Source organism: Rousettus aegyptiacus, unplaced genomic scaffold (assembly GCF_014176215.1).
Source record: "Rousettus aegyptiacus isolate mRouAeg1 unplaced genomic scaffold, mRouAeg1.p scaffold_m13_p_10, whole genome shotgun sequence".
NCBI classification, from domain to species: Eukaryota; Metazoa; Chordata; class Mammalia; order Chiroptera; family Pteropodidae; genus Rousettus; species Rousettus aegyptiacus.
In genome coordinates this window covers 86,315,341-86,330,423 of record NW_023416285.1, presented here as the reverse complement: position 1 = coordinate 86,330,423, position 15,083 = coordinate 86,315,341, and the positions used below count along the sequence as shown (strand labels likewise).

Below are 15,083 nucleotides of genomic sequence, written 5' to 3'. Positions count from 1 at the left end.
ATTTCCATAGGTTTTCGTTTTGGGACCTTAACTTTAATGATTTTTTTCCTCCCACTTGTGTTTCATGGTGGTTTTTAGGGATTGGTTATTAAAAATTTAAAATTAAAGTGTGTCTTTTCTTTAGACAGAGATGACAGTTCTACACTAACAAAGCAGGAACTTAAATTCATAGGTATGTACCAAACTCAAGCATGGTTCTAAAGGTAAAGCAATATTAGAGATTTGTAGTCACAAAAACGATTACTGAAATTCTCCATAATCTTGGATGGTTGGTGGGATGAACTATGTTATGTTCTCATGGCTGTACTTGTCTAAATGCCTAGGTTTTAATTTTTAAGACCACTTTCTACATTTGTGACCCTTCCTTATTATTGAGGAAAAGAAGAATTTGACACCATATCCTATGATTTATAATAATTCTTTAATTCTATAATTAAAAGCTCTTAAATACTTCTGAATCAGTTGAGAGTGAGGATGTGTATTCTGAATTCACTACTCTTAAACAATTAATATATGCATCTACTCTACCCCCTGCCCTCCTCTAAAAACCTCAGTTTCACATATTAATAAAACTAATCTTGCAGGATATGAGTATCTGCAATATAGAACTTCCCAAGAGTGTCTTAAATTTTTTCATTTGACAAGTATACATTAAGTTCTTTCTATGTCTGAGGTCCTAGTTAGTTGCTTTGGGGAAATAAGTATATCATACTGCAAATGGATCCCACTTTTAAGGGAACATAAAAGCTAAAAGGAAGAGAAATATGTATATAAATAAAATTTTCAAGATACGTAGTTAGAACTTCTCTAATGATCTACAATACAATAAGAGTTTAAGGTCAGGGAAAATTACTTTGAACTGAGAGAATTAGATGTCCAGAAAATATAACATTTTACCTAAGGCTTATAAAGAATGTGTAGAATTTAGCTATTTGAAGATAGGAATCAGAACTAGACTCCCAATCCCAGGAATACAAATAACACCAGCAGTGACCCATAAATGAGAATACACAGGCTGTGTCAAGTGATGGCAATGTTGATATTTGATGTGAAATATAAGAGTGACAGCCTTAGATATTAGGCCAAGGAGTTGAAAGTTGTTGGTGTTCAAGTTAGGAAAAAAGATGAAACTCAGATTCATCTGGTTGTAACATATAAGATTGAAAGGAGCTAATGTTGGAGCAGAGGAACCAATCAGATTTTTGTACAATCTAGCCAAATAATATCGCGGGCCCAATTGAGGGTAATGTTGGGCCATATATTATGCAGGAAGACCTGGTAGTAATTGTCAATGAATTGAATGGCAGTAGCTGAGAGAGGATGGCTGTTAATTTACCAACAAGATATTTAAGTAGAGATGTTTAGTGTGAAGATGAATAGATAAGATTAGAGCTTGGACATGAAGGAAAATTGAAAGTAGTCCATATAGGGGTAAATCACTGAAACTCTGAGAATGATCATGGCTTAGAAATTTTGATAGGGCAAAGAGATTGGATCCAGTTTATTTTAAGATAGGAAAGGCTTAGTAGGTGGAAAGGAAGACTCTAGAAAGATAAAGTATTAAGATGCAAAAGAGGAAAATACGAGGGACCGAAGAATCTGGACAGATGGAAAGCAGTCAAGTGAACAAGTAGAAAGTCAGCCTGAAGGAAGACAGAGGTAATAGCTATGGAAACATTCAATAGAAAAAGAAGAACAAACAAACCTTAATTTTAAAAAATCTTCGTAATTTTAGATTAATGAATGTTTAAATTAGAAATTTTAAAAATAGGTTTCCACCTCCCCCCAAAGAGGTTATTGTTTTCAAGTACGTGTAGTAGCTTGGATGTGTTTACAAAAGTGTTGTTGGTTTAGTGTAGTTCAGACTAGTATTTTAATGATTATACAGGATAAATAGTAATGATACCTATATATGTAAAATGTGTTTTTCTTCAATAATATCGCAGTCTCCAGAGACTCCTCTCCTCTTGTATTCTTTGGCAGGAGTGTGTCTCTCTGTGTCTCATCCTGTTCTTAACTGAATGTGTCAACAAGTGGTACCTTCTAAATCTTTTTCTCTAATTAATTAATTTGAATCTTCCTAACGTGATTTTTATGTCTAATTTCATTATTATTTTCAAAATCCATCTTTCTTCCTCATGACTGTGGGTTGTTGGTTCAGATCATTATAATCTCTTTTACAGATTGTTATATTACTCTTCTTTTGGTTTTGCCCATTATACCTGGAGTTGAACAGGTGGACCGACTCAAGCCAGTATCTCAGAAGTGATGGTAGAGAAGAATGCCATTTAGTCATTTGTGATAAAAACATAACTGTCAAGAACACCAAATGTTGCTTGTCTTATTCTTCCTTAAAGTAATCTTGGGAAAACAAATTATAATTGGGAAGTTGCTTTCTTAGTGAATCTGACCTCAGAGTACGCACACTAAGTTAGATCATTTTGAAAGATTATCACCTTCTCGATATTTTTCCTCTCTATAATCCAGTTGATTGCTTTGCACCTTACTTCGCATTATTTCCTAGTCATATGTTAACAGGAATTATGTCCCAGTTACCTTGATTAAACCTGGAGTTATGGACTGTGTTTTATGGTGAGCTGTTCCTATAAATGGCTGTTTCACACTCAGAGGGTCTTTTTATTTTAGAAATTCTGGAGATATATGCTTATTCCTGATAGAGTAGTATATTTATATAATAACAGCTAGGTATATGAATTTATGCTTCTCAGACTTCATCAATTTGTAATATTAGGAGCAAGTAATATTTTCATTCAAAAGGTATATTAGGAAGCTGATATTGAAAGTTGTTTCTGGCTATGTCAAGATTTAAGAAACTGAAAATCTTTATTTAATCCATTTTGGAAATAATAGAAAATCTGGTTTTCTGCCCTCAAAGAACTGTAGAGAGAAAAGGAATTAGAGTAATAAGTATATAAAAGGAGAAGATAGTAATTTGAAACAAAGAAAATATGAGAAAGAAACAAGTAGAAGTTTTAGGTATGGCAAACTATAATAGTCAAAGTAAAGAACACAATAAATGTGATAAATAGCACAATAGATGCAGCCAGGGAGCAAAATTAATTAATGGGTAGGTCAGATTAAGGGAGTCCCTGGAAATCCCGTGAAAGGAGGAGAGGACCAAGACATACCCCCCCCCCCCCCCGTCACCGCGCCCCCCACCCCCCCTTCTACCTACCTACCAATGTAATATGAAGGATAGAAGTAGAATCCAGGATCAGGAACCCCAGAAAGAGAGAGAGAAGAAGAGAGGAGGAAATAATATGAAGAAATAATGGAGGTAAACTTTCTTTAAAAAGTTGAGAGATCTTAGATTGAAATGGCCCTTAGAGTGCCAAAGAAAAAAGAGGGAAGGAAAAATCCTTTTCAGGACACATTATAGGGAAATTTTAAGATATCAAAGACAAAAGAATTCTAAAACAAACTATTGATAAAATGTGCTTCTTGGGGCAACATCTAAAAGGACTAAGTAGAAGAGACTTCTGTTGTAAGAAAATGGTACACATATAAAAAGGCTAGACTTACAGAGATATTTATCATAGCAAAAAATTGGAAGTACTAGACATGTAAAAATTACACTCATATTTCTTATAGCATCTCCTGGATTTGATTATCAAGTGATATTTAAGAAGCTTACCTAGCAACTTGGAAATATATCCATGATATATTTTCTTAGACACCAAACTGAGAACAACAAATTGAATATGTATTGTGCATACAATAATATCTACATGGCAAATGACTGTCAGTTTTCTTGTTATGATTCTTGTTTCATGGCACTCAGATTCTAGTTGGGAGGGTCAGAAATATAAATGAATAATTACAGAATAAAATGTTAGATAAAATTATTATAGAGGTTATGTTAAAATTATAGGTTTTAGCATAGTTTTTTTCTTGCCTTCATTTTCTAAAATTGAATGTGGTCATTACTTTTATGTTTTTATTTAAATTATACAGAACCTTTAATGAAGAATGGCAAATTGTTTTAATCATGGCCGCATCTAATAAGATTATGTTTTTCATTTTAATTGACAGTTTTTCCCTACTAAACCTTTCTTTTAATTTTCTTAAGCTAAACAAACAAACAAACAAAGCACTATGTAACGTTCCACATGATGTTTCTCATCTTGGCTTATGATTGATATTAATTTAGGTGTGTCTCATCTCATTAACCTGACCACCTATATTCTTATACTTATGAGCACTAAGTGTTTTTAGAGAAAAAAAAATCGCACCATGTACAAATTCATGTCATTATCAATTCATGATGCTAGTCTTAACTGACATTTAAATTGCTTGACAATGTTAATACATGTCTCTAGGAAATCCTCCTTACTTTTTTGCCGTGATTTTTAAAATTCTTTCTCCCCTTTCCCCGTTTGCTGTATATTAGATGTCTTTGTCTCTTATGCACAGAAAAAAAATTTCATCTTAATACTCAGTTCTGCAAATCTACTTGATTCGGATCTATCCTTTTTCCTTCTCTCCAGTTCTGCTTGCAGTCAAAGGCTGGTCCTTGTGCTCTGGCTCTCATCCTTTTCTGCCCCGCTCACAGACCTTATCATTTTAATTTTCTCACTTTCTCTTTCACCATCACTTTTCTTTATCTAAACATGCTCTACAATCTCTCCTCTTGAAAAAACCCCAAACCAAGAGACCCAAACTCCTTTAATCCCACGTTCCTATTTATGTGCCTACCCCTCAAACTGTTCTACCCCACTCACTCATTTAAGATGTTCTCTTTGGGATGGTTTGTCTAGGTGAGACTTATTCTTCTTGGGACTTCTTGTGCTTCCTTTTTGAGAGAATTCATGTCTTTAATCAATTCTGGACACAATTGTAGCCATTATATTTTAAAATACTGCTTCTCCCTCTTTCTATTCTTCAGGAACCTTTGGTAGACATATTTGGACTTTCTGTTGTTTGTCTCTTGACCACTCCGCGCGCGCGCACACACACACACACTTTTAACCACTCTTATAATTTCCATTTCTTAATCTTTCTGTGTTATATCTGGGAAATTTCTTTTGATCTTTTTTTGTTTACTCTTCATCTATTTAGCTCAATTGATTGTTTCACCCGACTGATGAGTAAAGAGTTTCAGTGAACGTATACTTTGGAATTCTTCATGAACCTTTTAGAAATTCTTGACGAACCTTTTAGAAATGGACCTGGTCTGATTTCTTTTTCTTTTTCTTTCTTTCTTTTTTTTTTTTTAAACAATGTATAGCTCTTTTCTCTCATCTAAATATTTTTTATTTTGAAATAGTCTCAAACTTACAAGAAAGTTGAAAGTATAGTCTAGAGAACTTTTATTTTCCTAAACAGTTTGAGGGTAACTTGCAGACATAGTGCCTTGTCAGACCTGAATACCTAAGTGTTTGTAAGGAAACAAGGACACACTACAGAATCACACACAGCTGTCAAGAGCAGGAAATTACCACTGCCATATTAGTCTTCAGATGCTATTGAAATTTGTATGTTTTTCTCATAATTAGATTCAGGTATTTTGGGAACAGGATATCATAGAAGTTATCTTTCCATTTCATCTATTAGATGGCACATAGTTAGGCTTTTCCAATGAAAAGATTTTCTTTTCCTCCTTTATAATTAGTATTTTGTGGAATAAACTTTGAGACTATGTAAATATTCCATTCCTTGTCAGACTTGCAGCTTATATCAGTCTGGATTTAGGGAATCTTATGTATTATAATTCACTTATTGTGATGCTCAAATTGTTCTCCCTTGAGCCCCTTTAAGCTGGCTCTGTGTCCTTTTGAGATGCTCTCATTATTCTTTGACCACTTCCTTACTTTCTGGCAGTGCAAGTATATTAGTTTTCTATTGCTGCCATAACAAGTTATCACAGAATTCGCATCTTAAAGCCCAGATTGGGTTGGATAGTTTCTCTGCATAGAGTTTCACAAGATCGAAACCACTGGAGGCCTAACCTTCAACTTTCTCTCTCTCTCTGTCTCCTTTCTTTTTTTTGATGGGCATTAAAGCCAAAGCTCCTGGGTTATTGACACAGGCTGGCTCCTCTAGGACAACCTGGTAAAGCTTTTTCCTTTTCATTTTTGACTCCTAAGGATCTTCCTTACTTTCTGGGGACTTAACTATTCATTCTTAGGTTATTTTAATTAGGACAGGTATTGGGTTATTTAGTCTCCTTCATTGCCAGAAGCAGAAATTCTCTCGATTGATATTTCAAACCACTTCATACTGGCTTCTGCAACTGCTCTTCCACTCAGGAATAGCTTTTACCTTGCCAAGTCAAGTAGATATTTTTTAGTCTTCATCTGAGATAACTTCTTAGCATATTTATTTTTGTTGAGGACTTCCTTTCCCATCCTGTCTCATCCCCTGTCCCGTCCCAGCATGATAAGTAACTTGATTGTTTCAGGTGTACAGTTCAACAGTAAGGCATATATATTTTTCATTGTATGTTCACCAGCCATAGTTAGAATTCTTTCTTTCACCACATATTTGACCCCTTGGACCCCGTCTCCCCCCACCCAGAACCACTAGTCTATTGTCTATTTCCATGATTCTCTTTGTTTGTCCTGTTCATTTGTTGCTTTTAGGTTTATATCGCATGTGTAAGCGATATAATGTGGTTTTCAACTTTTTCTGTCTGGCTTATTTCACTTAGCATGATTATGTCACGGTCTATCCATGTTGTCATAAATGGCAGTGTTTCATCTCTTCTTATGGCTGAGTAATATTCCATTGTATATATGTACCACAGCATCTTTAGTCATCCATTGTAGGACACTTGGGTTGCTTCCATGTCCTGGCCACTGTGAATAATGCTGCTGTGAACATCAGTGTGCCAAATATCTTTTCGGATATACGTTTTCAAGTCTTTGGGGTAAATACCCAGTAGAGAGATTGCTGGATCATATCATAGATCAATTCTTAGTTTTTTGAGGAACCTCCATACTGTTTTCCATAGTGGCTGTACCAATTTGCAGTTCCACCAGCAGTGTATGAGGGTTCCTTTTTCTCCTCATCTCCTCCAACATTTGTTATTACTTGTCCTATTCATTATAGGTATTCTAACAGGTGTGAGATGGTATCTCATTGTGGTTTACTGGATTTTGTTAAGCAATGTCACCATAATAATAATAAAAAAAAAAGTAAAATAAGCAACTTGGTTGTTACACTATTTTGACCATTTCTTTTTTAGTTTTCTGGTGGTTTCTCCTTTATCCTAATTTAGTATTGAGATCCCTTGTGGTTAAATCCTGAGACTCTGCTGTCACTCCATAATTCTCACTAAGTTTAAACTATTTAAAATCTTTTGTCTAAGGTATTACAATAGCTACTTGGTCATCTCCCCGATTCTACTCTTCTATTGTCTTTCAAGGCATTGTTTGCATTGTATCCAAAGTGATCTTTTTAAAATATAATTCTGGTCATGCCACTTTATTGGTTAACATGTTTTATTACTTTTCATTAGGATGAAATCGAAAAGTCCTTTAGGGCCGGTAAGGTTCTATATCACCTAGCTCTTAGACTGCCTTCTAGCTTCATCTTTAAGCATCTTTTTTTTTTTTTCTCATTATGTCATACTAGATGTATCAGTTAGGGTTAGTTGTGCATAAGCCACAGAAATGGATTATGTCAAATTTAAGCAGAAGAAAAGAATTTATTAGATATGTATGGTTATTTTAAAGAATTAAAGGAAAAATCCCATTCCAAACCTCTGAGAAAGAGAAATAAGGGGTATTTCAAGGGCTAGGTAAATAAGAATTAGTAGACTGATATTACTACCATTAGACTAATTTAGTTGTGACTATTTTCTACCCTTCTGAGTATGCATTGAAGAGAGACAGTTTGATTGTCTTGGCTTGGGCCACCTGCTCATTCCTGGGCCAAAAGTATATGAATGGGGGGAGGGGTAGATGGAAAATAGGATGCTATTTGTAAAATAATTGGGAAACACTTCTAGGCAGGTAAAAACAACAGAAATGGTCTCTGAGGACTTTCTTTTAGTTTATGTGTCCTTCACGGAGGCTTATCCGGTACTGTTAATCTTAATTAAGGTACCCCTTATAGTCTGTCACAACATATTCTACTTTGTCATCATTGCACCAATATTTGTGTGATTATTTAATGTATAGCTCTTTTAAGTTTCACGAATGCAAGAATGCTATCTATTTTCTTTTTTGTAGTATCTTCAGCATTAGTATTGTGCCTGTACATGTTAGGCACATAAAATATTTATATTATAAAATGATATCGTCTGTGTAATATTCAGTTGGTTCCATCAAAATATTAAAAACATTAAATATTTTTTATAATGTAATAGGAAAATATGAATGATCAGTGTAAAAGGGTTAACAATTCTATATTTAGTACATAGGCGCCTAAGTAAAGCAAAACAAAACTACATTATGCACCAAAATGTTTGAAAATATATAAAAATATCAACCGTGTTTGTAGATGATTTTTTTCTACTTTTCCATCTATTTGAATTTTTTAATGAGTGTTTATAGAATTAGGTAAAGTCAAAAGAAGAAATACATAATGAACAAAATTGTTTAACTCTGTGTAAAAATAGAGCAACCTAAGAAATAATAAATGTTTGGCCACAGAGAATTAAGAATACCCATATTCCATCAAGGTGGACAAGAGTCTCAGGAAAAAAAGCTCTTCTTTTCTAAATTTCATTTTATACACTCAGAGTAATGAATGTGTTTATCATATGGAGACATAGTCTATAATCTAGAAAGAGAAAGCCAGAATACAAAATATCCTGTGTTAATTCATTAGTCACCAAAGGGAACAGACATTAAGGCAGTATTAACAATGGAAGCTTTCTATTATTGTTTATATTATGCTGTTTACTTCTTTTAACATTAATAGATATCGTTCCTCCTTCGTATTTAATAATATGGCTGCTATTTATCAGATGCTAACCATGTAGTAGACAGTATATAATAATATTGGTACGTGCTTTACATATATTAGCTAATCCTTTCACCAGCCCTATAAAATCATTGATACCAGCCTCATTTTATAGATGAGGGATATTAGGTTCAGAGGGGTTAAGTTATTTGCATGAGGGATCAGGATTTGGACTTTTAACTACTTCACACCATATTAACCTCCAGAAAAGACTATTCAGTCTCTTGGGATATGGGTTAGGGATAACTCATCAGGCTTAATCATTTACTTAGTTAAATATTCCTCAAGACTGTCTCATTTATTTGCTCTTCTTTGCTGAACAAGCAACTTGATATGGTACTGATTTGGCCTTCTAGGCATTTTGAAACTGGGAAGCAGGAACTCTGCTTGGCGAACACTAATTTCTGTCACTGGAGAGGTACACTTCTGTCTTATATATCGATTTTATATAATTGCAGTGGGCACACTAATAAGAGCTTAGGTCTAAACAATATTTTCTTGGCTCTGCCCACACTGTATTGTTCTTCTGAGATTACAGTCTATCTGTATGTTTCTAGATTTATTAGGCATTTTCAGTCTGTGTCTTAGCTAGCCTTTCAGCATCCTGTGATACAGTTCATGTACCTCCTCTTTCTTCAAACTCTTTTCTTGGCTTCAGTGATAACCACATTCATAGTTTTCTTCTTACCTTACTGATCTCAATCTTCTTTACAGATTTTTCTTCCACTAACTATGCCTGAAAGGTTAGAGGTCTTCAGGACTTAGTCCTAAACTGGCTTCTTTGCTCTTTTACAAACAAAAATCCACTCTTCCTGTTTCATTTTTCACCGCCTCAGTAAATGGCATCACCAGCCAGAAACCTGAGATTCATTTATAATAGTGTTGTTTATTCTGTCTCCCATCAGGTTTAGTTGATTCCAACTTCTTGATGTACTTCAGGTCCCCCTCTTTTCACACATTCAATATCATGACCACCTTAGTCCAGAGGGACATAATCTTTTATCTGGATTGTAGAAGTGCCTCCTAAATGACCTTTCTGTTTCCAGTCTTCCTCCTTGGATCATTCGCTGCATAGCAGTTGGAGGAATGATCTTTTAAAAACTAAGGCATATTCTTTGCCTTTGGTGTCTTTCCTTTGATCTTAGCATAAACTATAAATACCTCTGCATGGTTTACAAGATCCTGTGAGATATACTTCTTCCCCTACTCCAACCTTGTCTTCTACCTCTCTTTCCAGTTTATAGTGCTTTAGCCATATTACTTTTTTTTTTCCTGCCTTGTCTTTTGGACAAGCTTTTTTACTTTAGGTCTTAGCTTAAGTATCATTTCTTCAGACAGGTCTTTTCTGCTTCCTAATTTTTTGCTCTCATACTACCCTTTTCTCTTCCTTCATCGCACGTGTCACAATTAATAGTCATGCATTCGTTTTAATGTTTGCCTCTAATTAAAGGTAAATTTTTAATTAGAGCATTAACTCTAAAATAGCCATAGCTACTGTTTGTGGAAACTTATTGTATATTAGGCATTGCTAGAGCCTTTACAAGGATATATTCTTAAATAAAAGCCTTTAAGTTAGCTATTATCTTGGTTTTATAGAAAAGAACAATTTCAGCATGCCACCTCCAGCTAACTTTTGTCTTTTAGTTATGGATGTTGGAGATTCCATGAATAGTATGCTTTTCATCGTTTAAAAAAAAAAAAGGAAAACTAAGTACTTTTAAAAAGCTGAGTTCAAGTAACTACTCTCTGGAACTCCTCTACCCTAACCTTTTCCTCTGAACTTTCTCTCCTGTGTCATTAGCTTATGAATACTTACCAGCTCTATTATGAGACTATAGGTTCTTTGAAGGCAGAATTCCTTTCTGTTCTTTGCTATCTTCAGTGCCTTTTTTTATAAAAGCCCTCAATAAATATTTGTTGAATGAACTGTGAGGTAAACAACTGAAAAACCTTTTTCTCAGCTATATGTCTGTCCTTTGTAATATAAGGTTTATAAACGTTTGCTTCATTTACGTGCCCTCTCTTTTCTGTTCTTCACAGCCAAACTTCTTCAGTTATCTTGCCAAGATTTATTGTCACATTTCATTTAGTGACTCCTTTTTCTGACCTTAACCGAAATGACCAATTAGTATCATTTGAACTTTCCTTTGAAATTCTCCAAGTAGTTTCTGAGATTCTCTCTGTTCTTTGTGGTCTTTTTTTTTTTTTTGGTTTATCCTTTAAATAGTCATATTCTCTAGGGTTTGGTCCTTTTCCCTAGATCCTGCTGAGAACTTTTCCCTGGGTGATCTCATTTTTCCAATCCATCGCTTTGACCAGCTTCCATATCAGGAGTTATAAATCAAATACTTACAGTGTCCAGGTAGATAACATAAATGAGTGAGGAAGAGAGAATAAGGGATAATGGGATGCTGGTGGATTCAAGAATCTATGTCTGAAACTTCAGCAGATTGTTGCTATTCCAGAATATAGTATCCAGTGTTGACCAAGCTTCACTTTTTCAGGAAAAATTAGAATTCTTAGAGTTTCCGATGTGAAATTTCCATGTTGCTAAATTGAACTAGTTAAAATTTTCAAACACAGTGTACATCAACAGAAAGCCTTTTTGAGTTTTTCATATTTACTTATTCTAACTTCGCTATGCTTCTAAGTCTTAGATTTTTATCGTTAGGCCTGATTTTTCTGCCAAGCTTCAGGCTTATCCCATTCTGTTCTAAACTATATAGTTCTGTGTTCCACAGGCATCTCAAAGACCATGGTCAACCTGAACTTCAAACTAGTCACAGAATCAGACAGCTGTGAATTTGAATTTGGTTCTACTACTTAGTAGGTCATTAAGCAAGTTATTTTATTTCTTTAAACTTCTGTTTGCTCATATGTAAAATGAGGGTGATATTTGCCGCATTGGGCTATCATGCCAGTACCCACACATAGCAACCGAGTCCTGGGTACAGTTGCTAGTCCCACTTCAGTGATTGGTATTGCCACTCTCACATCCACGTGCTGGTGCTTACGAGTCAAGAATGACTCTTAGCTTTTTTATTCTTCACGTCTAATTAGTTACCAGTCCTATGAACTTTGCCTTTGTAATGTCTCTTTGGCTGTTACCTTAGGTTAATCCCTATTTGTGCTCTTCAGTATTTTTGTAACAATCCTAAACAGCTTTCTCAGTCTCTATTTAAATATCTTCCCCAGTACAGTCTTTGCCTTGTGCCAGTGATTTATGTTCTGCTTAAACCCCAATCTGATCACACCAGACTTCTGTTTATAGTCCTTCAGTGGCTTCCTATTGTTTCTAATTTTTTTACCTTTTAACATTTTAATTTTTCATGTTCTTCTTGATCTGATTCCTGTTTGTTTATTTGTTTATTGCCTTATTTCTTGCTTAACCTATACAGATGGTACTTACAAGTTTTTAGAATTTGCCCTGCTCTCAGTTGCATGTTTCTTCCTCAAACTACCCTTTGCCTCTGTTCTGCAGCTCCTTTAGAAATTAGTTTTAAAGGCACCCCTGTCTTCCACCCTCTCTTACCCGGGGTCTGGGTTAGATACTCAGTCCCCTGAGGGTGTTTCTACCATAGTACTCTTCGGTCTTTTATAATTGTCCTTTTTTTCCAGTAAGCTTCTTGAAGGCAGAGACCACATATCTTAGATGGCTTTGTATCTCCAGGACTTAGAATAATGTCTGGCAAACAGTGAGCTCTCTCAGATATTTGCATAATAGATGCATTTGTTGAATGAATAATTTTTTTTTTTTTTTTTTTTGGTCTGGAGAAATCATAAATATCTTAGGAGCCTCAAGTTTAACTGTAAGGCCTTTAAAAATGTCCCAATTCTTTTATTCCCCTTGTATTCAGATTATAGGTGCTTTTATTTATTATGACTCAATAATATTTCTGTTCTTTAGAACAAAGTAAATTCTAATGTTGATATAATAACTGTTTTTGCCCTCAAGGGCTGTAGTTTCTGAAAAGATTTTTTTTTTTTTTTTACTGTAGGCCACTTAGGTTCATTTTTTTTTCCTGCTTTCCTCTTGTTACAGTGTCAAGTTCTTATTCCTTCCCACCCTCCCAAGAGCCTTAGTCTATAGCAGGATTTCTCAGCTTCTACACTATTGACATTATAGGACAGGTAATTCTTAGTTTTGAGGAGCTGTCCTAAGATGTTTAGCAGCATTTCTGTTATCTGTCTACCAGACACCAGTAACATTCCTTAGTTTTGACAACCAAAAACGTCTCCAGACATTGTCAGATGTCTCCTGTGGTGCAAAATCACCCCTGGTTGGGAACCCCACTGGCTTGTAGATATTCTCATCTCCTATCTTTATCCTCAAAGAGCTTCTCTTTCTCTGTGGGCTCTTTGTTATCAGCATGTGACTGTGATCTCCCATATGTAAAAAACAAAAACAAAACACACACACACAGAAAACCCCAAAACATCTTTTTTCATTAACTCCATGTTTTCTCTTAACTTTTACTAAATTTTTTCTCTCCTTTTCCATTCCATCCACTTTTTTTTTTTTTCTTTAAAGAATGGATTGCTTCCGCTCTTTCATTACCCTCTTTCTTTCTGCTGTTTACTCCCATGGGGCCAAGTGTGTTCCTTGTTCCTTGAAGAGAATGTTACCACTACCTAGTAGTCCACATCATGATCATTTTCGAATCCTCTATCCCCCCTTCATTCCTACCCCTACTTGTACACATGGTTCAGTCAGTCATGAAGGCCTGTTTATTCTACCTCCTGAATATATTTAGAATCCATCAGATTTTTTTCAGTTATGAGTTCTGGGACTCTAGTGTCTGCATTTTGAAAGGCTTACCAGGTGATTTTTATGCAACACTAATCACTTTATTCTCCTATTTAGGAAATATTTCATTGCTCTTAGGAATTTCCAAAACCCTTATTGTTTTTATAAAATATTTTCTGATGTGATCCCTATCTATTAGCAAAACCATTTTTGATATATAAAAATGGCTTAGGTTCTCAAACAAGTGTTTTATGAAAAGTCGATATTTATTTATTTAGTTATTAGTACATTTTTTGTCTGTTTACCACCACCAGTGAACTTATCATTGAGGGAGGGATCCGGAGGAAATGTGGGTATTCTAACTTATTGATTAATGTTGTGTGTCTGTGACAGATTTGACTGCTGAGTTATAAAATATTTATTTTCTTGCAGGTATTTATAACAGCAATGATGTAGCAGTATCATTTCCAAATGTAGTATCTGGCTCCGGATCTAGTACTCCTGTCTCCAGCTCTCATTTACCTCAGCAGTCTTCTGGGCATTTGCAACAAGTGGGAGCTCTGTCCCCATCAGCAGCATCAACTGCAACCCCTGCCGTTGCTACAACTCAGGTAAATTGTTATAGCGCCATAAAGTAATGTGTGGATGGGTCCGATGGGTAAGATGAGTCGTCATTTTTAAAGTGAGTTTGATTGGAGGAGAGGGAAACAAAATAGAGCTTCCTTATAGGAATTTATGAAGTGTGTCTCAATTGTATTGACATATTAGTGGAAACAATAGATCTTTTTACATAATACTCATGAGAGAAGACAAAGGAATAAGTTGATACCCACTTACTGTTTTCAGTTTGTGCATTTCAAGTTTTGTCCTACAACGTAAAATATAAATTCGTGGGGAGCTTTTATTCTTTCTTTTAAAAAGTAGGACTTAAAAGTATGAACCAGTTTTGGACTTTTGTGGTTTTATAAATTCCTTTTATAATTTTAAAAATCATACAAATAATGAATGAATATCTGTTCTCTCAGTTCTTAAAAATCCTAGTGTAGGAGAGTATAGGATAAAGAGTAAATGATCCCTTTAAGTACTATATGGCTTTCCTCCTAGTGGGAGAGTAGGAATGTTCACAAATAATGGTGACTGTGTTGGCGGTTTTCAATTTATTTACATCTCTTTCTTCCACTTTAGGTTGGTGACTTGATAGGTGACCTAGCCTATAGGAATGCTTTAAAAGCAAAAGTCAAATAAGAAAAATCATAATCTTGAATTACATACACAAATAGGACAGTAAATGGGCCAAACTGTACACATACACACACACACACACACACACACACACACACACCTCTCCTCTACTCCCTCCCCCTCATTTCCCAAAAGGCATAATTTAAAATTCCTAAAGTATATA

The 15,083-nt window shown here is 34.9% G+C and overlaps 1 protein-coding gene across 22 annotated transcripts in view; it reads left to right on the top strand.

Moving 5' to 3' along the window:
- Positions 1 to 15,083, top strand: part of MLLT10 (MLLT10 histone lysine methyltransferase DOT1L cofactor) — a 195,259-nt gene that overhangs the window by 155,259 nt on the left and 24,917 nt on the right. For 13 of the 22 annotated variants that reach the window (XR_001594389.2, XM_016124434.2, XM_016124501.2 and 10 more), the window contains 2 exons: positions 125 to 172; positions 14,111 to 14,289. Coding sequence is in view for 21 of the 22 variants with exons in the window: in XM_016124434.2 (XP_015979920.1) it covers positions 125 to 172; positions 14,111 to 14,289 (227 nt within the window). In the remaining variant the exon portion in view is untranslated. The remainder of the gene's footprint in view (positions 1 to 124; positions 173 to 14,110; positions 14,290 to 15,083) is intronic. The other 9 variants (XM_036228147.1, XM_016124521.2, XM_016124513.2 and 6 more) reach the window with 1 other exon arrangement.